General features: G+C 42.4%; 3 protein-coding genes and 1 pseudogene across 6 annotated transcripts in view; 2 read left to right on the forward strand and 2 right to left on the reverse strand.

Annotated features, from left to right (window-relative positions):
• The first annotated feature begins 2,867 nt into the window (after positions 1–2,867).
• On the forward strand, positions 2,868–5,940 carry LOC111957955 (dynein light chain 1, cytoplasmic-like; annotated as a pseudogene).
• Positions 5,941–8,833: 2,893 nt separating this feature from the next.
• Positions 8,834–12,908, reverse strand: LOC111957751 (large ribosomal subunit protein eL6). The gene is made up of 7 exons (XM_023978725.2): positions 12,854–12,908; positions 11,838–11,987; positions 11,506–11,604; positions 11,078–11,221; positions 10,111–10,159; positions 9,689–9,873; positions 8,834–9,018 (listed from the first exon to the last, which is right to left on the reverse strand). Exons 2-7 carry the CDS (start codon positions 11,985–11,987, stop codon positions 8,866–8,868), a joined length of 780 nt encoding a protein of 259 aa, XP_023834493.1. The 5' UTR covers positions 12,854–12,908; the 3' UTR covers positions 8,834–8,865.
• A 3,322-nt stretch (positions 12,909–16,230) lies between these two features.
• The window catches only part of LOC111957767 (3-ketoacyl-CoA thiolase, mitochondrial), a 56,881-nt gene continuing 45,391 nt past the window's right edge, over positions 16,231–27,720 (reverse strand). The window contains exons 1-11 of one of the 3 annotated variants that reach the window (XM_023978749.2): positions 21,280–21,305; positions 20,376–20,430; positions 19,561–19,718; positions 19,341–19,469; positions 18,957–19,073; positions 18,674–18,821; positions 18,286–18,461; positions 17,955–18,084; positions 17,760–17,830; positions 17,401–17,555; positions 16,231–17,062 (exon numbers count right to left, since the gene is read on the reverse strand). In XM_023978749.2, coding sequence (XP_023834517.1) covers positions 16,978–17,062; positions 17,401–17,555; positions 17,760–17,830; positions 17,955–18,084; positions 18,286–18,461; positions 18,674–18,821; positions 18,957–19,073; positions 19,341–19,469; positions 19,561–19,718; positions 20,376–20,391 — 1,185 coding nt within the window. In that variant the 5' untranslated portion in view covers positions 20,392–20,430; positions 21,280–21,305 and the 3' untranslated portion in view covers positions 16,231–16,977. Of the gene's footprint in view, positions 17,063–17,400; positions 17,556–17,759; positions 17,831–17,954; positions 18,085–18,285; positions 18,462–18,673; positions 18,822–18,956; positions 19,074–19,340; positions 19,470–19,560; positions 19,719–20,375; positions 20,502–21,279; positions 21,306–27,720 lie in introns of those variants that run through there. The other 2 variants (XM_023978748.2, XM_070436888.1) reach the window with 2 other exon arrangements.
• Positions 21,465–24,648, forward strand: mrpl40 (mitochondrial ribosomal protein L40). Of its 2 annotated transcripts, none has more exons than XM_023978750.2 (5): positions 21,465–21,663; positions 22,941–23,024; positions 23,169–23,324; positions 23,700–23,781; positions 23,935–24,648. In XM_023978750.2, exons 1-5 carry the CDS (start codon positions 21,593–21,595, stop codon positions 24,160–24,162), a joined length of 621 nt encoding a protein of 206 aa, XP_023834518.1. In that variant the 5' UTR covers positions 21,465–21,592; the 3' UTR covers positions 24,163–24,648. The 2 variants fall into 2 exon arrangements, with proteins under 2 accessions (XP_023834518.1, XP_070292990.1); XM_070436889.1 differs by lacking the exon at positions 21,465–21,663 and adding an exon at positions 22,328–22,430.

Here is a 27,720-nt window from a genome sequence, read left to right on the forward strand (position 1 = left end):
TAGCAACATAATATTCAGGGCTGTCTAACTTGATTATAATGCAGCCTGTTTAGCTTTCTGTTCTCAGATACAGAGAGTCGTCAAATCCTGTCTGCAGATGAAGAGATCCCAATGAATGTTATAAGAGTAAGGGTACATCCTTGTATGCCAAGGATTGTGTACCAAAAATTGTTTAAAAGTCGTAAAAAGTTTATACATTGCAACTGGAGCAGGTCAACCCTGCTGGGTATACACACTTCTGTTCCAGCACACACACCTGATTCAATGTATCAAACCTAATTAGTTAATAAAGTGTGCTATTGTTGGGCTGAAACAGAAGTCTACTCACCCACTAGATCAGAGGGAGGTTGGCTGCCACTGGTATTGACTTTTTTTTTCTCACATAATTGTTTTAGTAATAGCCTACTTGTTACTAATATGTCTAACCTTTTACATAAGTTAGCTTAGTTGTACACTTTGAAATATGAAAATGTTGATTCTTTTCTTTCTTTTTTAACAATTAAAACCAGTTTAAACACTTAACTATTATTCAAGATGACTAGTGTTGATGATAGATCACAATCCTAGAATAAAGATGGGAAGGGAATCTGTCTCTAATTTGTCTGTATTCTCAAATGAACTTGTTGAACATGAACATGAAAAACACTTGTTTTTCTTCACTCGTAAGATCTCCACTTTAGTTTTATTTGTCACACTTTTTTTCATAGGATATCAGCCATGTGAACCCATTTTGCAGCTGATAATGGCATGCACCGCCAATGCAGCCATAGGATTACAGCAGTGGTTCTTAACTCCAGTCCTTCAGTACCCCCAACGGCACACTTTTGTTGTAGCCCCGGACAAACATGCCTGATGATTAGTTGACAAGTTGAATCCGGTGTGTTTCTCTGGGGCTACAATTGTGATAATGCCTAAGATATTTTAGGTCCCGGGGTAGGCCGTCGTTGTAAAATTAGAATTTGTTCTTAACTGGCTTGCTTAGTTAGTTAACACTATCACAATTTGTCTATGCTAAATGTGTTTAAATTGTAAAGACAAGGTGAAGGTGCTCTACTCAAACCACACAACAGAATAATTTAGATTAACCACGGCATATTACAACAATATTGTATAATTGAGCGATGTCTCCTTTCATATTTGGAAAAGGACAAAGTAGTTTAAGTAGAAACTGATGCAGCATTGTCATCTTCAGTGGGAATGCAGTTGATGTGGGTGTCTTTATAGGTCAGCTGGTGAACCTACAGTAGTACATAAATGAAAAAAACACCTGATGTTAGAATATCACTTCATGTCATCTAGACCATCAGGGTTCTTGTTGTGTTTAATTCATTCAGGTGTTTTAGTGTCATATAAAGATGACATTGTTCGGCTGGAACAACCACTCAACACAGCAGGTTGTCTTATCACATTGAGGCCTTTGTCAAATGCTGTAATTATCATTGGGTTATTTTATGACTATGACAATCACTGGAGTTTTTGTGTGCAATAGTGACCTCCAGGCTCCTCTTCATGTCCATTGCTAGAAGGGATCCAGCTTTTGTTAAATTAATATTTGACATTTCATAGCAGATTAGGATAATTTAGGCTGCAGGTTGAGAATTAGGTTGGGAAAAGGGTTAGCTAAAATGTAAAACAACTATTTTGGGACAATTTGACCAAAGCTGGATCCCTTTTAGCCAGTACCCCTTCTTCATAGGCCTGGATTACATGGTTGCGTTCAAGACGATGTCGTTTTTATTGGTCTGTTGTCAGTAGAGTAAGCCTAGGCTACCATCGTATAAAAAAAGTGCTACTTTCTCCAGTCAGTGTAGAATTGCATGACATGTTTATCAAAGGCCACATCGTCCAGTGCAAAGGAAACGTCTCTAAACCTATGCCACTGCGCGCTTGTTAATAGCCTAAAAAGGATCACTATCCTATCTACTCATCACAAATGCGATGATCGAGGCATACATTCCTTTGTTAAAGGTGCATTTTTAGCTTCCCCAAAATGTTACTCACGTGATACATGCTAATTGCTAGACTACAAGCTATCTAGCTAATTTTAGATAATTTAGTGTTAACACCTGGTTAGCATAACAGCTCAACTAAATTCGAAATCAGTGATAATGATCGTAGTAGATCAGTTACTGAGAGCTGTTTGGGTTCAGGTCTTGAACCCAGATATACCGTGTTGATGAATCAAATCATTTTAGGCACTGTTATCATACAGTTTGAGGTAGCCACTCGGCTGTTATTGTCAGAATTAATGCGGTGTTCTAACATGGCCGCCAAGAGGCGTCATATTAAGCTCGGTAATTTAGTATGATCTCTATGCTTTTGTGGCTTTGTTTTAGTCTGCTAAACAGCCAGTTAGAAGCAGGTCATGGCTAGAAGGGATCCAGCTTTTGTAAATGGAACGTTTTTTAAATTTTATTTAACCTTTATTTAACTAGGCAAGTCAGTTAAGATCAAATTCTTATTTACAATGACGGCCTACACCGGCCAAACCCCGGACGACGCTGGGCCAATTGTGCGCCGCCCTATGGGACTCCCAATCACGGCCGGTTGTGATACACCCTGGATTCGAACCACTGTCTGCAGTGACGCATCTAGCACTGGGATGCAGTGCCTTAGACCGCTACGCCACTCGGGAGCCCAACGTCAGATGGGACTTTTCGTAGCAGGCAGCAAGTTAATATCAAAGACAGTACAGTGAAGGATATGTATAAGTTACCCCTTCTGTAGGTGGTACAGTATGGTTTAGGAACTGATAAATTTGTTTACAACGGTTTCCACCGAAACCAACGACTCGTGGGAACCGCAAAGCATGATGGGTTGAAATAAAATGCAATGAGAAACACCAGCGAAAGCTGCGAGAGATTGACCAATAACTACACCGAATGCATAACGGCTTAGCCAATAGGAGACAGGTGCGATCGGGTCCAGTCAGTTACACACCCACATTACTTTCTGTCAACCACTACTTAGCGGGAGTTGTAGCTGTTAAGCCAGGCGTCCATACAGCGGAGACAACCGGCGTTGGATTAATTAGGTAAAATGAGCTTGGCTATTATGAGATGTTGATCGTTATCATTTGCTGGTCTATTATTCATTTGCTATCTGAATTGATAAGTAACGTTACAGTTGAAACCGTTATTTGCGTCTGAGTGGCACACAATGGTAATTGACGTTGATTCACCTGCAAGCTAGCTAACGTTTAGATTGTCAGACAGCTATCAATAACTTCCATTTTGACATCTAACGTTCGCTAATATCGTGACATAATGACTTGTTAGAGAAGTTAGCACCTAAAGGAAAACAATGCTGTTTGCTCAATGTTAACGTTAGCTAATTTTAACTCTTGACTCATTTGGGAAAATGGTGTTAGCTAGCTACTGTATAACTTGGCTGTCTTGTTTTGTCTGTAACAATCTTGACAACTAACGTTAACTAGCTAGCAAACTAGATATTTATCAAAGCAAAGGTCACCCCCCCCACCGAGTGATCATGTGAAAAATTTCGTTAACATTCTTTGGAGAAAATAATTCTAGTTAGCAATTAACTTTAGAAGCGTATCCATAGAAACTGCGCAGTAGCGGTGATGGAAATTGTTATGCAACGTTGATAAAATAATAGTTCCCAGGGATGCCATGTGCCTGTTATGTAACTTTTATTTACATGGCAGCAGGCCAAGTGGTGCTTTGTGTGTTAAACTCTGATCTGAAGATGCAGCTTTAGCTACTAGTGGATGAGTCTTAACACGCCAAGCGCTTTATAGAAGAAGTGAGTACCGTTAAATGCTGGGTGAGCCCAGGTTAATCCTCCCATGCCATTAATACCGTGATGTGTTTTGGTCTCCTAGGGCAACCATGTCTGACAGAAAAGCAGTCATAAAAAATGCGGACATGTCGGAGGAGATGCAGCAGGACGCAGTGGAGTGCGCCACGCAGGCACTGGAGAAGTACAACATCGAGAAAGACATCGCTGCATACATCAAGAAGGTACCCAGATGACAGTTCAATGACTAACTGGTCAATGGAAGTCACTGAACTTCACTAACAGCGTTGTGCGGAGACCAGGCTTTGTGGAATCTAGCCCCTAATACATCGATTCGCCCAAGGTCAATACTTAAAAATAAATAATAATGCAAGCCGTCTACCTGTTTGGCCTATGTAGTTGCGTGCCTTTGTTTGCTGTCTTTTTCAATTAATACCAATCAAATACCACCAGACTGTTTCCTTGTTGAGATATCAATTGGCGCATTTGCACTGAGTTGCTAGCTTATAGCAACAGCATGAGCAAACGGTTGTATTTGATTAACGGTTATTGAAAAAGTATTGATTTCAGCTAACAAAATAATCAAACTAGAGGACAAACTTAAGTACACGTGGCCATTTACGTTTTTAAGTATTGACCTTGGGCAAATCGACAGTGGGAGCTAGATTCCACAAAGTCTGGGTGAAGTTCATTAAAGTTTCTTCACTGGAGAGTTTAGTCCGCTAAGTCTGTGGCTGAATGACTCTGCCTATTCCTCATGCAGAACAGTCCTTGTGGCTCTTGCCAAAAGTTACACTCGGGGCTGCAGGGAATTGATTGGATGTTGCAACGTGTGTTTGACGCTCAAAGGATCCGTTTAATTGCGTACACGGGTAAAGGGATGTTATCCCAGGTTTTGGTATGAAATTAAGTAAAAATAGTCACACCTTCATACTAAATGTTAGCTGCCTCACTTACTGTTACTGGTTTACTATAAATCGAGGACAAACTATATGAAATTATTTACTAGGTACAGTTACAGCTCTCGAGTGGCGTAGCGGTCTAAGGCACTGCATCTCAGTGGAAGAGACGTCACTTGAGTTCCTTGGCATCCACATCACCAACAAACTAACATCCAGGGCCTCTATACTAGGCGGTGTCAGAGGAAGGCCCTAAAAATTGTCAGACTCCAGCCACACTAGTCATAGACTGTTCTCTTTGCTACCGCACGGCAAGCGATACCGGAGCGCCAAGTCTAAGTCCGAAAGACCACTTAACAGCTTCTACCCCCAAGCCATAAGACTCCTGAACATGCTGCTGCTACGCTCTGTTTATCTATGCATAGTCACTTTAACTCTGCCTACATGTACATATTACCTTGACTAACCGGTGCCCCCTGTATATAGCCTCGCTATTGTTATTTTACTGCTGCTCTTTAATTATTTTATTTTTTTACATAACACWTATTTTCTTAACTGCATTGTTAAGGGCTTGTAAGGTCTATACCTGTTGTATCTGCATGTGACAAATACAATTTGATTTGATGGATGCCAGGTTGCAGTTGTAAATGAGAACTTGTCCTCAACTAGCCTACCTGGTTAAAGGTGAAATAAAAAAATGATCTTGGCAAATGAGAAATGCTCTCTAACAGGTATTGTAAATAAAAATTTGAGATGCACTTTATGTGGAACATTTCTAAGATCTTTTATTTCAGCTAATGAAACATGGGACCAACACAAATTTTGTTCAGTAGCTCACTTAATGGTTTCCTCAATGAATGCTGTGTCTGTGATTCATCACTGCATTCCTCTCTCTGCCTCCCAGGAGTTTGACAAGAAGTACAACCCCACCTGGCATTGCATCGTAGGGAGGAACTTTGGCAGCTACGTGACCCATGAGACCAAGCATTTCATCTCTACTTCTACTTGGGCCAGGTGGCCATCCTGCTTTTCAAATCTGGCTAAGCGGCCAGCGGCCCCAGCCCTTCAACACCACTGACCATACTTAAATACTGACTCGACAGAAAGGCTCTATCATCCTGGTCAATGGGGACTGCCTTTTTCTGTGCTGCTTTGTTTATGAAAGAAAAAATACATGGCCATGTGAGATTAACACATTGTATTTATTTTTTGTTTCTACTACAGTAGATTTGATGTCACCGGTTTTTTATTTTTATTAAAGCGATATTGTTTGGCTCTCTGGGTTTATCTTTGGAGTACTTATTTTAGCTACTTATGTTCACTCCTTTTTATTTGTGCTATCAAGCTTGTCACTAAGTGGATTGTCCAAGTTGATAGAATGACAGATTATGTAAGAGGCCATTTTATTTATGATAACCAGAAACTACATGTGGTGGCTGACAATATTCTCACCTCACTCACTTAACCATAAATTACACTCAGGTAAATGTCAAAGATCACATGAGGTAAAGGGTCTTTGCCAAAAATCTTCCATTAAATCGTGTTCATACATCTGCCACCGGTTTCCGAGTATAGCAATTGTACGGGTTAGATGGCTACAGCAGCGAGAATGGATTATTTCTAATTGTTATTTAACCTTTAACTAGGCAAGTCAACACATTCTTATTCACAAATGACGGTCTAGGAAAAGTGAGTTAACTGTTTGTTCAGGGGCAGAACGACAAGATTTTTACCTGTCAGCTCAGATTCATTCTAGCAACCTTTAGGTTACTTCTAGTCGAACCAGGGAATATACACTGCTCAAAAAAAATAAAGGGAACACTAAAATAACACATCCTAGATCTGAATGAATGAAATATTCTTATTAAATACTTTTTTCTTTACATAGTTGAATGTGCTGACAACAAAATCACACATTATCAATACAAATCAAATTTATCAACCATGGAGCACTGGATTTGGAGTCACACTCAAAATTAAAGTGGAAAAACACAACTACAGGCTGATCCAACTTTGATCTAATGTCCTTAAAACAAGTCAAGATGAGGCTCAGTAGTGTGTGTGGCCTCCATACAACGCCTGGGCATGCTCCTGATGAAGTGGCGGATGGTCTCCTGAAGGATCTCCTCCAGACCTGGACTAAAGCATCCGCAACTCCTGGACAGTCTGTGGTGCAACGTGGCGATGGTGGATGGAGCGAGACATGATGTCCCAGATGTGCTCAATTGGATTCAGGTCTGGGGAAGGCGGGCTAGTCCATAGCATCAATGCCTTCCTCTTGCAGGAACTGCTGACACACTCCAGCCACATGAGGTCTAGCATTGTCTTGCATTAGGAGGACCCAGGGCCAACCGCACCAGCATATGGTCTCACAAGGGGTCTGAGGAGCTCATCTCGGTACCTAATGGCAGTCAGGCTACTCTGGCGAGCACATGGAGGGGTGTGCGGCCCCAAAGAAATGCCACCCAACACCATGACTGACCCACCGCCAAACTGGTATGCTGGAGGATGTTGCAGGCAGCAGAACGTTCTCCACGGCGTCTCCAGACTCTGTCACGTCTGTCACAGTGTGAACCTGCTTTCATCTGTGAAGAGCACAGGGCGCCAGTGGCGAATTTGCCAATCTTGGTGTTCTCTGGCAAATGCCAAACGTCCGCATGGTGTTGGGCTGTAACCCCCACCTGTGGACGTCGGGCCTCATGGAGTCTGTTTCTGACCGTTTGAGCAGACACATGCACATTTGTGGCCTGCTGGAGGTCATTTTGCAGGGCTCTGGCAGTGCTCCTCCTGCTCCTCCTTGCACAAAGGCGGAGGTAGCGGTCCTTCTGCTGGGTTGTTGCCCTCCTCCACGTCTCCTGATGTACTGGCCTGTCTCCTGGTAGCGCCTCCATGAGGACACTACGCTGACAGACACAGCAAACCTTCTTTGCCACAGCTCGCATTGATGTGCCATCCTGGATGAGCTGCACTACCTGAGCCACTTGTGTGGGTTGTAGACTACGTCTCATGCTACCACTAGAGTGAAAGCACCGCCAGCATTCAAAAGTGACTAAAACATCAGCCAGGAAGCATAGGAACTGAGAAGTGGTCTGTGGTCACCACCTGCAGAACCACTCCTTTATTGGGGGTGTCTTGCTAATTGCCTATAATTTCCACCTGTTGTCTATTCCATTTGCACAACAGCATGTGAAATTTATTGTCAATCAGTGTTGCTTCCTAAGTGGACAGTTTGATTTCACAGAAGTGTGATTGACTTGGAGTTACATTGTGTTAAGTGTTCCCTTAATTTTTTTGAGCAGTGTATATTTTACCCATACCGACGCAACATTTATCTTCCTGTAGCAGTAGTTTAACTTGGGCCAGGCCATAGAATGGGATTTATAGGATCCCTGGTCCAGACCTAAAAATAATTCAGACCGTCGGGGCTACTCGCGCCTCGTTAACCATTTTGTTTACAGCAGTTACGGCCCTTCACCGGCAACTCAGTATATCCTCCATTTGGGGCACCGAAAAGCAAGCAAAATGTATAGCAAAGAATGACACCGCTTGCATGTAGTCATCACGACGTATTTGAAGAGCATTGTAAAAGCGTCTATAGGAAGTTTATTTAGAAACCTAATACTCCACAAATTACGGTACAGTAATTGTTAATATGATATGTTAATTTAGAGCAGTCTGCCACAAGAGCTAGTTCTAGCAGCGATCATGTGGGTAGCCAATGCAGCCAGCGACTGTCCACCAGTTTCCAGACCTCGTGTGGCCCAAGTTAAACTACAGCTGTCCTTTATGGAAAGAGTTGCAAAACCGTGTCAAAATAGCATGTACCTGTCCCAACATCCTTGTATGGGAGGTTAATGTATGTAGTCAAACCGTTCAATCATTAATACTTTAGTGCCAATTGACTAAAAGCTTTTCAATCTATACCAGTGAAGACATTCTCTAGTGTAGGGGTGAATGAAAGCCAACTGGAAACTGATTTGGTAGACAATACTGCAGCAACCTGAGACTCCCTGAATGCCATGGCGACAGCCCACCCTGCCACAGAACCCCATTAAGAGTTATGAATTACAAGGGTGCTACTGGGGCTCTACCAGGACACCCCCAAAAGATTGTGTGTTGGTGGGCTATTGTTGAAGTTTTGACATTTTCAAATCACACAGAGCCAGAAGGTGGGATAGGACTGTGGTGGTACTCTTTATTACAACATTTAGAAAACCAGTTTGTGAGGGTAGACGCCGTTGGAGAGGCAGAAAGAGGAGCGCAGGTAGCCCTTCAGCTGGGGAACCTTCTTAATGAGGGGAAGCAGCTGAGAGTCTACAGTCTTCTGGTCCTCCTTCCTCTGCTCTGTCAACTGGTACTTCTGTAGCGGGGGAAGCAAAGTCAGACAACTTTAGCATTTTCTATTTACAACCTAGTTTTTTTTGCCACAACCAAAGTGGAAAGTAGTTATCTACCATTTATTGAACAATAGACCCCCACCCAAGTGAAAGATTTGAGCTGTCCGAATAAACTGACTGTATTCTCCAAATAACATTCTAAGGAATGAGGGATTTGGATTTATACATGTGTTGCGCATCTAGTACATGGGTCCGCAACAGGGTCCGCAGGCCAAAACCAGCTGGCAAGCAAATACAAAAAACACCAGGAATCCAGCTAAAAATGGTTTATTTAGGAAAACTGTTCACCAAGTATTACCACTAATACATTTTTAAAAGGAAATGTGATCGTGTCTAAATGTAATCAAGGTATAAAATTGTTATTTTAAAATGCAATCTTTTTTTGTGGTCAATTTGCAATGTACCAGTTATTATGATTATGTTACTGCCCGTCGACCATCCACTCTGACAAATCGGCCCGTGGCTGAATCTAGCTGCCTACCCCGATATATTATGTGCACACTGCTTGTACGCTACCAGTCCAATGACAACCTTCAATAGTTACCCCTCACCTCTACTCCCTCCCACTAGTTTGTAAATCCCAGAAGGGTTTGCAAGTGTGTATAGGTTGTGTATGTCTAATGTGGTGTTTACCTCTTTCTCTGTGTCAAAAATCTCTCCCTCCTGGTGGCGGGGTCTCCTCAGCCTCTTCTTCTTGAAGTAGGCGTCTGACAGAGTCTTGGGGATCTTCATGCCAGAGATGTCAACCTTGGTTGCTGTGGCGATGACAAACTTTTGGTGTGCCCTGCGCAGGGGGACACGGTTCAGGGCCAGGGGACCTAAAAGTTGGAGAGCGAGTGGGGGATTGAGTTTCAACTGAAATAGCAAGAGCAGCATATTTTCAAAACATCACATCAAGGTAGGTATGGATCCCTGATGAGGTACTGCAGCTGCACAGACATGAATGTGAAATAAAATCTCACTGGACATTCTGAAAATAACTTTATGCAACACTTGTTTTGCCAATCCACCGTGATAAATAAGAATATTTCAAAGAAAGCACTGGTTGTTCTTACCAGTTACAAGCAGGAGACCACTGGAGAGCTGCTTCAGAAACACAACACGCTGAGAGGAGAGAGAAGAGACAGTCACTGGATTGCACAGAACAACATCTACCACATGTACATGCTACAGTAGGGATCACCAGCCCTGATCCTGAAACAACAGGGTATACAGGCTTTAGTTCCAGCCTAGCGCAAACCCACCGGATTCTTACTTACTGGTAAAATCAAGTGCCACAGCTGAAACCACCAAACTGTGGCTTTCTATTAGAATAAAGAGCATTAACAAAACTGTCCACAAGAATAGTACAACAGAAATTGTACTAGGCCACTGCCAATTTAAATGTATAGGGAAACGCATTACATAAATCTTTAACAAATCTGTTCAGATGTTCATCAACTTGAGTTTAATGAAAATGTTCCACTTTACACATTTATGTGCTCCCAATACAATGCTGCGAGTGTCCTCTGGCAATTGAGCCGCACTTCAAAGCTGACACCATAGCAGCAGGACCTGCTGGGTGAATTCAGTGTGTGGGCGCAGTCCTGTGTGTGGGAACTACTGTAGTATGCCAGCAGTATGCCTGTGTGAGGCTTGTATGTGTCGTGTTTCTATGTGTGGGCAAAAGGTGAACTCTTTTGTCAATGTGGGAGTATCAGGCAGTTTATCACATGTAGGGCACAAAAGGGCAGCAGAGCAACAAGGGTTTTAAATTCATATGCACAGCACACAATCTGCAATATTATTGGTTGCAAAATAATTCTACAGTGAGTAAGCCTCAGTGTGAAAGCAACAGATATTTATGAGTAAGAGCAGTGTCATGAGTTTGGCCATGAGGGTTCTCACCTTCCCGCACTGGCATCCAGTTAGCAGGACAAGGACAGTTTAAGGTGGTGTGGCTGGAGTGAGGTTACGGTATGATCCAACTCAATGACACATGAATGTGTGTGCATACATGAGTATTAATGCATGCGATCTAACCTTTCCGCGGTGGCGTCCAGTGAGCAGTACAAGCACGGTTCCTGGGGTGATGGTGGCACGCAGGTTCCTCTTATGCTGGCTGAAGGGCTTCTTACCATGGCTCTTCAGTTTCCTTGCCACATCCTCTGTGGGGTAGTAACGGGGCTGGGGGCAAACAAGTCAAGGGATATTACACAACCTCACAAGTGTAGAATTAAGCAACGCCACATCTTGCTACCAGACCTAACTGTATGCAGTATATTGAACCGATGAAAAGTCCAAACCAGCATTTTTATGTATACGACAGACCAAATCCGTCTCAAACCGGAATCTTGATCTACTGAATGTGGAAGTGAGCTACAAAATCCAGCAATGGTTACAACGACCCAAGAGAAACTTGATTCCAACCACAATTTGGGAAACAATGTTTGAGTGAGCGAAAGACTCACCATTTTGCGCATCTTGACAACACGAGTGCCTCCATTCTTGTCACCGCCAACAGTCTTGGTGATGGTGGATGGGGTCTTGACCTTCAGCTTCTTCTCAATCTAAAACAAGGACCGACAGCACACGTTGAGGCTTTCCGTACACTACACAAAGAAATATGACTCGACATTAACCAACATCTAGTTTTTTATAAAACTCTGAACCTGTTAGTATTTATTAGGTATCCCCATTAGCTGCTGCCTTACTCTTCCTGGGGTCCAAACAAGTTTAACAGGTTTAATCTAGAGAACCAAAGTTACCGCTTCCCCCAGTTGGTGTGCCTCCCCTCTCTCACCTTGGTCTCAGTGGTCTTGGTCTTCCGCTTGTACATGGCCCTGCGGGCATACATGGCGGAGCGAGAGTAGCGACCGATGCCCCTGGCCAGGACAGGGTTCCGGCTGCAGTGAGCCTTCTTGGCCACTTTCTTCTTGTCTCCCTCTGCCATCTGGGGAGAAACAGGGAGCAGAATGGGTTAAACCCAGACAGTTCTACAATAGAGCAATATTTCTAATATAGATTTATAGGATTGTAGCAATTCCATGGTCGAACATTCATTACTAGTGGATCATGAATGACTGATGCTGGTTAGTTAACTACTTTCAATATGGTGCTGAAACAGAACTTGACAGCTAGCCTGATGTTAGCTGTAATTTTTCAGCTAAGCACATTGTGGCTTCAGATATTCAAGAACGGGTAACCAAAATACTTGGCTGTAAACTATGGTCAAATTATAGAGCAAAATCAGCAGGCCCCATCACCGGGTGATTGCCTGCCACTACAACACTAGCATGCCATGAACATTTCTGCAACTTGGTAACATAACAGCACAAGTGTGCAGGTAAAAACGGACATTTCAACAGACAAGTTAATTAGGCATTTAACAGAATTGACAAAACACCTTAAATTGACTGGAGAAAGTGTACACGCAAGCATGGGCATATACCGGCATGACAAGTCGTAGCTAACGTTACGTTAGCTATACCATTCACCTTAAGTTAGAAACCAAGCCGGCTGGCCCTTACGTTTTAGTTGTGAGGGCCAGTGAATAGAAATTAAACATGGGCCAAATCTGAAATCTGCTCAAGAATTACAACGCGTTGAGATATGTAGCAGGCAGTGGGCCTACGCTTACGAAACATAACGCTATTTATTTACAAGTCATCACACATAAAAACAACCATATTCAAACATAAAGACTCTTAAGGACATAATCAATAGCCCCGTATAAATTGGATGCGGTTATTTGGTACATTTTGTATGGATGAACACCGATTTTATTTATGCAGTAGTGTGGTGAGACGCCATTCTTACCTTTGCTATGAAAAAAAGACCGATATCCGGGGAAGTTACGTATATAAGCACGTTGCATTTGACGTTGACGTAAACAACGCAAACAAATCTTGGCCCTTGTAGTCCTTTGAGAAAAAACAAATTTAACAATAAAATAAAACAATTTATAGTCAATAAACATTGTTAATGAAATCTATGAATGCTGTATTTGTCTGATAAGAGGAGTAATGTTCATATTTGTAATTTATGGACAAATCTACATTATTTCCAGCAATCATCAAGTAATGATGAGCTGTCTAAGAAAATATTTGTATCTATAGTCTCATAGGACCAGTTTCCAGGACCAAGATTACGGTGGTGTTCCAGGTCACCTTCATTGCAGACACACTGCACAGAGCAGCACATTGCTATATTGATGTGGATCCTGAGATACATTACATGACCAAATGTATCTGGACACTTGCTTGTCAAATATCTCAATCCAAAATCATGGGCATTAATATGGAGTTGGTCCCCCCTTTGCTGCTATAACAGCCTCCACTCTAATGGTAAGGCTTTCCACTAGATCTTGGAACATTGCTGTGGGGATTTATTCCATTCAGCTACAAGAGAATTGGTGAGATTGGGCACTGATGCTGGATGATTAGGTCTGGCTCGCAGTCGGCAGTCCAATTCATCCCAAAGGTGTTTGATGGGGTTGAGGTCAGGGCTCTGTACAGACCAGTTAAGTTCTTCCTCACCGATCACAACAAACCATTTCTGCATGGACCTCACTTTGTGCATGGGGGCATTGTCATGCTGAAACAGGAAAGGGCCTTCCCCAAACTGTTGCCACAAAGTTGGGAGCACAGAATCGTCTAGAAGGTCATTGTATGCTGTAGCGTTAAGATATCCCTTCACTGGAACTAAGGGGCCTAGCCCAAACCATGAAAAATAGGCCCAGACCATTATTCCTCCTCCACCAAACTTTAGTTGGCACTATGCAAACCATTTCTCTTTGCACCCAGTAGCGTTCTCCTGGCTTCCACCAAACCCAGATTTGTTTGTCGGACTGCCAGGTGGTGAAGCGTGACTCATTACTCCGGAGAACGCATTTCCACTGCTCCAGAGTCGAATGACGGCGAGCTTTACACCACTCCAACCGACGCTTGGCATTGCGCATGGGCTTGCGTGTGGCTGCTCAGCCATGGAATCCCATTTCATGAAGCTCCCGACCAACAGTTCTTGTGCTGACGTTGCTTCCAGAGGTAGGTTGGAACTCGGTAGTGAGTGTTCTAACCAAAGATCATTTTTCCATGTTACGGCACTTGACGGTCCAGTTCCTTGAGCTGGTGTGGCCTACAACTTGCAGCTGGGCCGCTGTTGCCCTTAGACATTTCCACGTCACAAGAACAGCACTTAGAGTTGACCGTGGCAGCTCTAGCAGGGCAGAAAATTGACAAATTGACCGATACCGATTATTGGAGGACCAAAAAAAGTCGATACCGATTAATCGGCCGATTTAAAAAATGTATTTGTAATAATGACAATTACAACAATACTGAATTAACACTTTATATAATACATCAATAATATCAATTTAGCCTCAAATAAATAATGAAACATGTTCAATTTGGTTTAAATAATGCAAAAACAAAGTGTTGGAGAAAAAAGTAAAAGTGCAGTATGTGCCATGTAAAAAAGCAAAGTTTTAAGTTCCTTGCTCAAAACATGAGAATATATGAAAGCTGGTGGTTCCTTTTAACATGAGTCTTCAATATTCCCAGGTAAGAAGTTTTAGGTTGTAGTTATAGGACTATTTCTCTATACGATTTTTATTTCATATACCTTTGACTATTGGATGTTCTTATAGGCAGTTTAGTTTTGCTAGTGTAACAGTATAGCTTCCGTCCCTCTGCTCGCCCCCGGAACACATTGACAACAGCCACCCTCGAAGCAGCGTTACCCATGCAGAGCAAGGGGAACAACCACTCCAAGTCTCAGAGCGAGTGACGTTTACTAGCTAGCCATTTCACATCGGTTACACCAGCCTAATCTCGGGAGTTGATAGGCTTGAAGTCAAACAGCTCAATGCTTGAAGCACAGCGAAGAGCTGCTGGCAAAACGCACGAAAGTGCTGTTTGAATGAATGCTTACGAGCCTGCTGGTGCCTACCACCGCTCAGTCAGACTGCTCTATCAAATCATAGACTTAATTATAACATAATAACACACAGAAATACGAGCCTTAGGTCATTAATATGGTCGAATCCGGAAACAAGACGTTTATTCTTTCAGTGAAATACGGATCCGTTCCGTATTTTATGTAACGGGTGGCATCCCTAAGTCTAAATATTCCTGTTACAATGCACAACCTTCAATGTGGTCATAATTACGTAAAATTCTGGCAAATTAGGCAGCCCAAACTGTTGCATATACACTGACTCTGCGTGCAATGAACGCAAGAGAAGTGACACAATTTCACCTGGTTAATATTGCCTGCTAACCTGGATTTCTTTTAGCTAAATATGCAGGTTTAAAAATATATACTTCTGTGTATTGATTTTAAGAAATGCATTGATGTTTAGGTACAGTCTTACAACGATTGTGCATTTTTCGCAAATGCGCTTTGGTTAAATCATCCCGTTTGGCGTAGTTGGCTGTCTTTGTTAAGAAGAAATAGTCTTCACAGTACGCAACGAGTCATGTTAGCAGGCAATATTAACTAAATATGCAGGTTTAAAAATATACTTCTGTATTGATTTTAAGAAAAGCATTGATGTTTATGGTTAGGTACACATTGGAGCAACGACAGTCCTTTTCCCGAATACGCACCGCATCAATTACATGCAACGCAGGACACGCTAGATAAACTAGTAATATCATCAACCATGTGTAGTTATAACTAGTGATTATGATTGATTGTTTTTTTATAAGATAAGTTTAATGCTAGCTAGCAACTTACCTTGGCTTCTTACTGCATTCGCGTAACAGGCAGTCTCCTCGTGGAGTGCAATGTAATCAGGTGGGTAGAGCGTTGGACTAGTTAACTGTAAGGTTTCAAGATTGAATCCCCGAGCTGACAAGGTAAACATCTGTCATTCTGCCCCTGAACAAGGCAGTTAATCCACCGTTCCTAGGCCGTCATTGAAAATAAGAATGTGTTCTTAACTGACTTGCCTAGTTAAAGGATAAAGGTGTAAAAAATAATAAAAAAAATCGTCCAAATCGGTGTCCAAAAACACAGATTTCCGATTGTTATGAAAACTTGAAATTGGCCCTAATTAAATCGGCCATTCCGATTAATCGGTCGACCTCTAGTCCACATTCACTGTATAATGCCTGAAGTTGGCACAGTGTAAGACCTAGTAACTACTACATGATACTCCATAAAGAATCACCAACAGTCTCACATGACAATTTGTGAATCCCAGGTTTTTCACTTTAATCATTAAAAAAAAAAGATCTTTACAGGCAACCTGACAGCGTACACACACGTCTTACATATATATCCAGTAGTTAAGGCAATGGTGATCCATGCAAAGGAGTGATAATTCAGGCAAGAACTTCTGGATAAATTATGCAGCCAACTCAAAACACTCACCTCAACTATTCATATGCTACAGCGAGATGTAAATGGTATGTCCTGCTATGAGCTAGCATTGTCGCTAAGGCAAACAAAGACTTACAAAAACAGGAGTTAGCCCTTCAGATTCACAAGGCCTCTTTAAACAGATACAGTATGGTTGCCATAGATGAACATTTAGAAAAAGGTAAGAGGAATATGAAAAATCCAAGAAAGGAGGGAGTTTATCAGACATTTATGTTCCTAAACATACCATTGTCTTCTGTGTTCAGAGAAACAGACATTTTCTGGAGTAATTATGAGATCTTTGTATTTTTTTTTCTGAGTGTAGATGCTAGAGCCATGTCTAATTTGAAGTGTGGGTCAAACATACAAAGATCTTAATTTTTTTTACATTGGAAAGTGGATAGTCTTACATTTCAAGTCGATACTAAGAAAACTCTACATTGGACAAAAATCTAAGGTCTTATTCGAGTGTGTATATGGCATGTACTCTATTGAGTATGCAGGGTGTGGTGTGTGTTAAGAGTGTGGATGGTATTCTAAGTACCCTTCTGAGTGTGGATGGTTTGAGCGGTTCCTCAGTGAGTGTTCTCTATGATTATGGCGATACCCTGGCCACCACCGATGCAAGCTGATCCCACAGCATACTTTCCCCCAATCCGCCTGAAGGAGAGAAAGCAAAACCAAATGGAAATCACTCATCTGTGAGATAATATGAATTGCTCAGCCATTGAACAGTGGTATTTATTAATTTAGCTTCTGTATGATGATTGGCTGAAAGCTGTGGTATAGAACAGCCCTTAGCCGTGGTATATTGGTCAGATACACCACAACCCCCCCCCCCCCCAGTCCTTATTGCTTAATTAAAAACCTCTTACCTGTTCCCTTACATAAGACACTTTTTTTTTTTTCAAGATTTGATTAGACAGTTTGTTGAACTACATATTGAGTGATAAGAAGTGCTCTGAGTAGTAAGAAGACTACTGGTGTGGTGGGGTTACCGGAGCTCGTGGACCAGGTGAGCAGTGATGCGTGCTCCTGAGGCTCCCAGGGGGTGGCCGATGGCAATAGCCCCTCCATCAGCATTACTCTTCTCTGGGTCCAGACCCAATGCCTTGGCAACTGCCAGGTACTGAGCAGCAAATGCCTCATTCACCTGAGAGACAGCAAAGGTGAGAAAGAGGACATGAGAAGTCAGAGCAAGAGAAAGAGAAACAGAGCAAGTGAGAAGGAGGAAGTCAATTCTATAGGGTGCGCTACAAGAAGGAGATTGAGTAAAGCAAAACAGAGCAACACAATATCTGCGATTTCCTGCATCAGTTCCTACTTCCTATTCATGAACTTAAACAGACAAGCATACCTCCACCAGATCCATGTCTTGGAGGGTGAGACCTGCTTTCTTCAGGGCTTCTGTGATGGCTGGGACTGGGCCTGAGGGGGGAGAATGCCAGAATCTTACCAACAGAAACCACTAGATGGCCATGCTAGAAAGGACTATATTTGGCTGTATCATATGTTTTCATCAAGTACATGAGATATGTTGCCAGTCACCCACCAATTCCCATAATGCTTGGGTCACAGCCAGAGACGTGATAGGCCACTATTCTTGCCAATGGGGTGAGCTTGTGCTCCTTCACAGCTTCCTCACTGGCTATCACCACGGCAGCAGCTCCGTCAGACACACCCTGTTGAAAAGGAGCAGAACTTGAACAGTACATTAAAAACTAGCACATGATTTAAACCTAGCACACAAAAATTATCTGCATGACATTTAAAACCGGTGTGCTTGGAGACAGACTGAATGTGATACTCCGTTGGCAAGAGTTGGTAGGAACTGGATGAAAGGGCTTGGACCCAGAAGTGAATCAGTTTTGTTAAGTACTCACTGATGAGTTGGCGGCAGTAACCGTTCCTCCCTTTTTGAAGACAGGGGGTAGCCTAGCCATCTGCTCCAGGGTGGTCTGGGGACGAGGGTGCTCATCCTGGGTCATGGGTACTTTGCCCTTCTTTGCCTTCACGTCGATGGGTGCAATCTCTGCCGTGTAGTGGCCCGCCTCATGGGCTAAGGTTTAGAGCGCACACAGACAAAGTCAGTGATGTAGTCAGCATTCAGATAGAAATCTGGAAAAGCTGTTCATTGTCATGACAAGATACAGAAGTATTTCTGGTTTACAGAGGACAGATAATCAGGAATTCCTTATTAAATCAGGACAGTCTTCATGCCTTAAGGATTGTAAACATGTAAGCGTAGTTATGTAAGGGTTGACCTCTAACCTGCCTTCCACCTCTGCTGGGTCTGGTGTGCGTATTTGTCACAGTCATCTCTGCTGATCTCATATTTCACTGCCAGGTTCTCTGCTGTGATGCCCATAGGGATCTTAATGTGCAGGTCAGTAAGCCCCGCCCACAGAGTGTCCTCTAGCTGAGACAAAGAATACAGAACATGTTAGTTTAGTCCTTGGCATTGGTTTCGAGCAGCTGTTAAAGGGCTCTTGCAGTCAAAAATTATCAAAACCACACACATTTGGTTCTTATCCCTCATTTATTAATTCAATACCTTGAGGTCGAGTCCAAACTTGGTTCCGAAGCGAACGTTGCGAACAGCGTATGGCGCCTGGCTCATGCTCTCCGAGCCTCCACACAGCACCACCTCTGAATCCTTCAAACAGATTTCCTACAGAGACATACAGGGTCTTAAAGGGGACAAACGCACAAGGCTGCTAATGTTCCTAAGCAATCAGCAGAGGAAGAAACCATGCACCTACAATTGACCTACAAACAAAAGGTTAGGTGACACTGCGGCAGAAAGAAATTTCCTGAGGTCTCTGACCAAAAACTTTGCATAATATATATTTTTTAATTCTAGTGTACAGTGGGCAGGAGTTCAGACAGAGATACTTGAAGAAATGCTCAGTGGAGAGTAACAGTGTGTCTACTGTACCTGAGCTCCATTGATGATTGACTGAAAGCCGGACCCACACAGGCGGTTCACGGTGAGAGCAGGCACTGGAATGGGCACCCCACACCTCAGGCCCACGTGACGAGCAATGTATGGAGCATCTGCAGAGCTCTGGAGAGAAAGAGAGTCTTAAGTCAACACACATTTCCTTCCTAGAGAGTTTATCCTTGCCTCAGCTTACTCTTTGGAGTTTTAGACCCACCTGCATTACGTTTCCAAAGATGACAAGTTCAGGTGCCACTCCCCCAGCAGCAAGGGCAGCCTTGGAGGCATGCTCTGCTAGGTCTGTTGCACTGTGGTCCTTCAGCACCCCACCGTAGGTTCCAAACGGGGTCCGCTTAGCAGACACAATAAACACATCTGGATGGAGAGAAAGAGGAGTCGGTGTGAGGTGACTAATCAAGCTTTACTGCAGCTTTGGACATGGTTTGAGTGACAAAACAGTAAAAATATTGGACTTGAAAAAAGTCTGTCTTGCCTACACTCACTGCCTGATGAAAGTGCACATTTGAGAGTCCTATCATAAAACTCCACTGCAGTGTCATTGCAATTCTCATGCAACTATGAAAAGTGTCAGTCACCTTCACCCTACATTCATTTTCAACTCACCTAGCCTTTAGAAATGAAACGATAGAGGCAACTGTCAGTTGTTGAATATGTGGAGGGCAGACACTTGACAAGAAATACATATGTTCACATGTAGAGAGACTGACAACTGTCCTTTATTCATTCATTTCGAATAATGGTCACAGTTGGAGGCTAAACGGTGACAACTCTAAAGGGGAACACAATGTTTAAATTCACAAATGTAGGCTATAGTCAGTAGTGAGCAACTAGCCATGAACACTAGTTTGAACTTTGTCGACTGTCTGGAGCTTCTGGTTATAATTTGGCACAGACAGGCTATCAGCGTTACTACCCAGACACCTTTACAGAGCAAGAAAAACATGTTGGCAGAAAACTAAAGCATACATTTCGTGGCGCGTGGTTTATGAAAAATAACATATTATTACTTACTTCTGAGCAGTGACATAACGTTGATTCCTCCTTACGTCCACGAAGGTCAATGTATCTGTTTGAACCGGGAGTCAACTTAAGGGCGCTTTTATGACAAACTCTGACAATCTTGGGTCGTCACTAGGTACCACAGCCACAAAGTCATAAACCCCGCCTATTTCTACAATTTATATTCTTAAAGGGTGCTTTTAAACCTAACCTTAACCACACTGCTAACCATATGCCTAACCTTAAATTATGACAGAAAAGCACATTCTTGTTTTCATGATTTTTTACGATATAGACCATTTAGACTTTGAGGCTGTGATAACTAGTGGAAATTTGACCTTTTACCTAAATAATGTGTATCTAATCATTGAGACAAAAACATTCGACAAAATAACTCTGATCAACATGTTTCTGTAAGGAAATGTTAAATGGTTACTTGTACAATATTTATTCAGTTATGTAGCTATGTTTACTTGAAAAAGTGTCTAATGTTACTGACAAATTGTATCTCTGATGTAACCAGTGCAATCTGGTCTCAGAGCATATTTTGTTATTCGTTATGTAAATCCAGGACACTCCGTTTAGTATGATATTCTACTTTCGTATGGTATGTATTAATTTGTGGATGTCCATCACCCATTTGTATGATATGTTACCAATTACAATTCGTATTATATCTTACAAATTTGCAAAATGTACAATATGTTACGAATTTGCAAAACGTATGATATGTTACGAGTTCTAGCTAGGTGGCTAGAGTTTAGGGTTAAATTTAGGATATAGGTTAGGGTTAGCTAAAATGGTTAAGGTTAGGGTTAGTTAGCTAACATGCTAAGAAGTCCCAAAGTTGTAAGTAGTGGAAAAGTTGTTGCTGATTAGCAAAAATTTGTTGCTAACGTTTGCGTTATACACTCACCTCGACCAACCACCTAAGTTACCATCTGTCTTATGCAACCATACTAAACGTAACATTTCATACCAAATGGAGTGTATTTACGTACATAATAATACGACATGCTCTGAGACCGAGTTGCAACGTAACGTGAGCGAGGCGAGCTACAACAATGGGATCGAAAGTGTCCATGTGAAGCTCGAGCTAAATTTACGTCTGTTTCAAGTTGCACTTCCGTCCTGCGGCTGTCAAGGGGACAGCAATGATAAAATGTGTTGATACACGTGAATAACTTTTATCTGATTGGATTGAATAGTAATCAAATAGTATATCGATCATGTCCATTGCTGTATCGCGTGCCCTGTGTAGGGTATTGTCCCGACAGGCTGCAGTGCCAACTAATGTTAGGTGAGTTGTCTCATGCAATTCTGGTTAGCATAGGCAAGCTAGCTAACGTTAGCTACAGCAGTTGAACATGTTTTCTTTTCTCATCCAGCTGTTTACTAAAACCTGAGCCAGTTAGCGAACTACGTTATCTATTCACTGCAGTGGAGTTCCACAAGGTTCGATTTTGGGTCCGGTACTGTTCAGTATATGTGTGTTACCTATTGGCAGTGTTATCAGAAGGCACAGCTTTGATTTTCACCGCTACGCAGACAATAGACAAATTTACATTTCTGTGTCACCAGAAGATGTTAGCTCCACGGATAATTTAGACTGTATTAGTGATTTAAATACTTGGATGGCTCACAACTTCCTCAAGCTAAATCAACACAAGACGAGGTACTTATTGTTGGAGCCAAAGCACAGAGAGAAAATCTAGCTGCACATTTTAATTCACTGGCAATACAAATAAACACCAGGTACATAACCTAGGTGTTGTTTTAGATTCTGAACAAAATGTTGAATCACACATTAGGAATGTGACCAAAATAGCTTTTTTACCACCTAAGGAACATTGCCAAGGTGCGACCATTTCTCTCAGGCTGATACAGAGACTCATCCATGCTTTTATTACAAGCAGGCTTGACTACTGTAATGCTATCCTGTCTGGTCTTCCCAAGAAAGCTGTTGGTCAACTGCAAAACATACAGAATGCTGCAGCATGGGTACTGACCAAGACCAGACGGAGAGCACACATTACGCTGGTTTTAAGGTCTCTGCACTGGCTGCCTGTGAGTTTTAGAATTCATTTTAAGATAATTCTATTGTTGTTGTTTTTTTTWWAAATCAATCCACAATTGTGCACCCCAATACATGTCAGACATGCATTTAAGTTATGTACCCAGTAGGTCCCTCAGGTCCTCTGGCACTGGCCTTTTAACTATCCCAAAGCCTAGGACCAAGAGGCAGGCAGCCGCTAGTTATTATGCCCCCAGGCTCTGGAATAGCGTACCTGAAGGTGGCTGAAACTGTAGACATAAAAGAGTTCTTAAAACACATCTTTTCTGCTTTGCCTTTCCTTAGGGTGCTTTTTGGTTGTTCAGTTTGTGTCGTTCTTTTTGTTTTTTTATCATGTTTGTTGTGTAGTAAATACTTCAGCTTTTATTTTCATTTGTTTTTTCCTGTAAAGCACACCGCATTGCATTCCATGTCTGAAATGTGCTTTATAAAGCTTACAGTGGCTAGATTGAGCTAACTAGTAGTTCTCCCCTTCCTCTGATTTGGTATGTTGTTCTGCACAGCTCTTTGATGGGAGTGGACGGTCATGTCAGTCAAGGTCCTTGGTTTGCATCTGTTCTCACATTGAAGACATCTGCGCCGCTAAGGTAAGTTGAAAATCCTTTTGTCTATAAAGGGTTTGTTCTCTGGTGCACTTTCAGACTCTCTTTGCAGTTTCCTATAGGCACCATTTGTTATAAATGCACTACAAGCTCAACTTTCACTCATTCTGCCTGCGTGTGCTCTAACAGAGCAGAGCCCAAGAAGAAGAAGAAAGTGGACCCTCGTAGAGAGCAGATGGTGAGAGAGAGACTGAAGAAGAAGTTGAAGAAGCTGGAGAGAGTTCCTCCTGAGCTCATTCCCATTGAAGACTTCACAACCCCAGCCAAATACATGGACGAGACCAGGTATGGCTCACACACCTTTAGTGTTTAAATTAATGGAGTGGCTGACATTCCCATACAAAATCTGAGCACCACCATGAGTTACTATGGTGGGCACACCCTACCATTGAAGTAGGCACATCCATAAGCTTGGAAAATGTACTGTTGCTTCACCCCCAACAGTCAATAGTAGCTTAGTTTGAACCCTGCTTACCATAGTGATCTCCAGCAATAGTCTTAGAAACACACCAAAATCAGCTGATGGATTGAAATTGAGTATGATGCTGTGCTTAACCAATTGTTCTGTTTAGTGACACACTATTAGTTCAATCCAAATTAATTTCTCTGTCCCAATGTACACCTGAATAGATCCCTACTCTATTTGTTCATTTTCCCCAGGGTGCGTGGTGCTCCTCAGCTTCCCTTTGAGGAGAGTGAACGTCGGGCTCTACTGCTGAAGGAGTGGTCCCGCTACAAACAGGTAAATGTGATCTTGTAAGCCGTTTAAACTCTATCACTACAGTCATATTTGGAAGCAGAAATCCGTGAGCAGCCATTGACAGTACCTTCTTTGTAGACATTTTGATATAACCAGTTTCTGTGCCACATTTTGACTTCTTTCTGCTACGAGCAGACCCAACACCGGGCAGAGATGGAGGCAGTAGGCCTGGCTGTGGAGGCCCAGAGGGAGGCTCTGGAGGAGCTGAGGCTGGAGTCAGAGGAGCTCTACCAGGCAGCACTGAGGCCAGACCCCTTGCTCTTCCCCTTCAACCACCAGGGACCCAGCTACACACCGCCCAAGGCCCAGTATGAGGCACCTGAAGGCAAATACAACAACATCACCAAAGTCTACACCCAGTGAGAGGGTGGCAGCATTAACATTGTGGGCGTAACATGTGTTGACATGGTTATTACATCCCCTGGTCTTTACATGATTTGGACAGACTAAATATTTGACGAGCATGTTCATGAAAATAGATTAGACATGAAAGCTCAGAACAACCTCCCTGCCAACAATAGTGGATGGATGTCTCATTCAAAGGGTATTTCAACCGCTTACCGAACAGAGGACCATGACCCGGTCATATTCATTGTATTGACAACTTCCCTGTCATGGAACAAGTTTCAATTCAAACTCATAAAGTGATTCACATTCTGTACTGTATTGTTACATTCATAAATGTCATTGTTTAAATACAACCTGTAAGTAAAACATACCAGAGGGTTGAAAAAGGATTCACTTAAAAAAAAATGTTTTAATATACATTTGAATGTATATAACAGACTGTAGATGAGGTATCCTGTGAAATAATAAAGACAAAGAGCCCGTGTAATGGTGTTACAGAAACACTGGCCTCCATTTCAATAGGTAGAGACACATACAAGCATACAGGTCAGTTTACTTGAGTGGCCTGCCCAGTCCCCTGACCTCAACCCAATAGATCATCTTAGGGATGAGCTGGAACGAGCTGTTTTGCAACATTAATGTACCGCCGTCCAATCTGCAGCAACTGTGCGATGCCATCGCGTCAGCATGGACCAACATCCCTGTGGAATGTTTCAGACACCTTGTAGAATGCCCCAAAGAATTCAGGCTGCGCTGGAGGCAAGGGGGGTCCAAATAAACTGGTCAGTGAGTGGATATCATTGCTCAGTATACAGACACACACATATCTTAATTTGTATAACTTATGGAAAGAATACAAAGCACATTTTCACAATCAATACTTGTGTTATTGATCTCGGTGTAGAACGCTGTGACTTTCAAGTGTAACAGTTTAACTTCCGTCCCTCTCCTCGCCCCTACCTGGGCTCGAACCAGGGAGCCTCTGCACACATCGACAACAGCCACCCTCGAAGCATCCTTACCCATCGCTCCACAAAAGCCACGGCCCTTGCAGAGCAAGGGGAACAACTACTTCAAGGTCTCAGAGCGAGTGACGTCACCGATTGAAACGCTATTAGCACCCCGCTAACTAGCTAGCCATTTCACATCGGTTACACAAGCAGTAGAGGTACACTCTCCTAATACCATTGGATTACACTGGACACCTCTGGGAAGAAACCCTTTATGACAGAGTGGTTCTGGTGGTCCTGGAGAGCAGGCTTTTCCCCAGCCAACTGAACTAATAGTGTTTAAAACAAAAAGCCTTCACACCCTCTGCAGGGGGCATATTCAGCTAAGTTACAGAACATTCAGATGTAATAAATTGTGTAGAACAGACATTCTGTCATGAACAAATACAACTTTTACCAGCTCTATACATAACAATTATAGATGCAATGTCAATAGATTAGTCTGAATAAGCCACTTGGCCATGGTTTACTAGCCACAACTCTACTGTGATTTAGATTACGTAACTCTACTGCTTCTACACCTGCATTGCTTGCTGTTTGGGGTTTTAGGCTGGGTTTCTGTACAGCACTTTGAGATATCAGCTGATGTAAGAAGGGCTATATAAATACATTTGATTTGATTTAGTTTACATAACTAAACAGACCTTAGATGCTACATTGTGGTTGGTTTGGCCATGTTTAGGGCCATGGCAGTGTTAACTCGGGATGGTTAAGACTGGGAGTCCTGGGGCTTCCCCTGGTGCAGGGCCATGTGCCAGTCTCTGGGCGGATCTCGTCTCAGGTCCCACACGGGGTGAACTTTCTCTGCTCCACCATCCGGTTCCTCTCACTCTGCTGTAATGACTCCCGGGGTAGGGGGAGGACAGTCAGAGTTGGTTAGGGGACAGTGCAAGAGAGATCTTTCACAATTTCCTGTTCATAAGCAAACTGTAGCCAATATTTCTGGATGTTGATGGCATTTGCCCTGTAAATGCAGGATTGCTGGTTCCTGTGCTGCTTAGGCCGTTTCAAAGTGATGATTGAGTGCTCAGCTGTACCTTGGTCTCTGGAATTGGGTTCTTCTCCCACTCTCGACATGTGTAGTAGTCTTCCTTCCACTGCCAAAAGGAGAGGGATGTGCCATGCGTATAGTAGTTATGGAAACGGTTCCACAGGCTTTTGCAGGGTCTGAATTCACGCCAGTAGTCATCACAGGTCCGGGGTGGCTAGGGAGATCATAATTACAGGTAATTAGTAGTCTTGGGCGGCATACTGTATATACCGTATAACGAGGTATTTGGAAATAGCTATGGGATCGTTTTTCAATACCGTCAAAACAATTTCTTCGTTTTTGTTATTATAAATGTGAATACTTGTTGGTGCTTTCTAAGTAAATACCTGAAGTCAACTTGTGCAATATGTTAGGAGATAAAGAAGATCGCGTTCATTTCACCTGTCACATAATTTTTCATTATGAATCTTACCAACCGAGGTAAAGACTGTTTCAAGTTCGATATTCGCGCTTTCAAACCTCAATAGCTATCAAACCACTTGAGCCACAGACTCCAAATAAGTGTCATGATGTTGGAAAAATTGCGCACAACATTGCACAGGTCTTATTTTCACGATTTAGACATTTAGCTTTCCAAAGCTAATAAACATGTGGAAATGTGAGCAGCGTTTCGTATTCCTAGTTGAATTAGTTAGGGAGCGTGAACAAAGTACAAACTTTTTTTACATTCAAATTTCAATAGCTCCTTGGTCATGTGACATACTTACTTCAAACAAGGTTCAGAATGTCCACTGACTACTCTTCTATATTGCACACACTTTAGTTTGTCAATTTTCATCTCACAAGATTTTGCATGAATTTTTCCAAATGTAAAGTTTCAATAGCTCCTAGGTCGTGTGACCTAGTGACTTCAACCAAGGTTCAGAATGTCCACTGAGTGGGCCTACATATTGCACACCCTTTAGTTTGTCCATTTTCATCTCACACGATTTTACATGAATTATTCCAAATGTAACATTTCAATAGCTCCTTGGTCATGTGACCTAGTGACTTCAAACAAGGTTCAGTATGTCCACTGATTACCCTTCTATATTGCACACCCTTTAGTTTGTCCATTTTTCATCTCACATGGTTTTGCATGAATTTTTCAAAATTTAGAATTTCAATAGCTCCTTGGTCATGTGACCTGGTGACTTCAAACCAGGTTCAGAATGTCCACTCAGTGGGCCTACACATTGCACACCCTTTAGTTTGTCCATTTTTCATCTCACATGGTTTTGCATGAATTTTTCAAAATGTAGAATTTCAATAGCTCCTTGGTCATGTGACCTCGTGACTTCAAACAAGGTTCAGAATGTCCACTGACTACACCTTCATATTGCACACTCTGATGTTTGTCTACTTTCATCTAATGCTATTAGACTTAAATCTGTAAGCTTTGCAGAACTTCATTTTACATTAGTGTTTAAAAAATAACTTTTAAGTCAACAAATGTTTCATCCTCGCAATAACTATCTTTCACATGGATACTGAAAAGATCCGCAATGGCTGTATGTGGAATAGATGAAGGAC

The sequence above is a fragment of the Salvelinus sp. IW2-2015 genome, linkage group LG33 (genome assembly GCF_002910315.2).
Source record: "Salvelinus sp. IW2-2015 linkage group LG33, ASM291031v2, whole genome shotgun sequence".
NCBI lineage: Eukaryota > Metazoa > Chordata > Actinopteri > Salmoniformes > Salmonidae > Salvelinus > Salvelinus sp. IW2-2015.

Excerpts from the sequence above, each read along its gene's own strand:
- LOC111957751 (XM_023978725.2), bottom strand. The coding sequence starts at position 11,987 with ATGGCAGAGGGAGACAAGAAGAAAGTGGCCAAGAAGGCTCACTGCAGC. Across the intron at positions 10,160-11,077 it reads CTGGACGCCACCGCGGAAAG|CGTGTTGTGTTTCTGAAGCA; the intron begins GTTAGATCGCAT and ends CTCTCCTCTCAG. Across the intron at positions 9,019-9,688 it reads TTTTTGACACAGAGAAAGAG|AAGTACCAGTTGACAGAGCA; the intron begins GTAAACACCACA and ends CCCCCGCTACAG.
- mrpl40 (XM_023978750.2), top strand. The coding sequence starts at position 21,593 with ATGTCCATTGCTGTATCGCGTGCCCTGTGTAGGGTATTGTCCCGACAG. Across the intron at positions 23,025-23,168 it reads AAGACATCTGCGCCGCTAAG|AGCAGAGCCCAAGAAGAAGA; the intron begins GTAAGTTGAAAA and ends GTGCTCTAACAG. Across the intron at positions 23,325-23,699 it reads AAATACATGGACGAGACCAG|GGTGCGTGGTGCTCCTCAGC; the intron begins GTATGGCTCACA and ends CATTTTCCCCAG.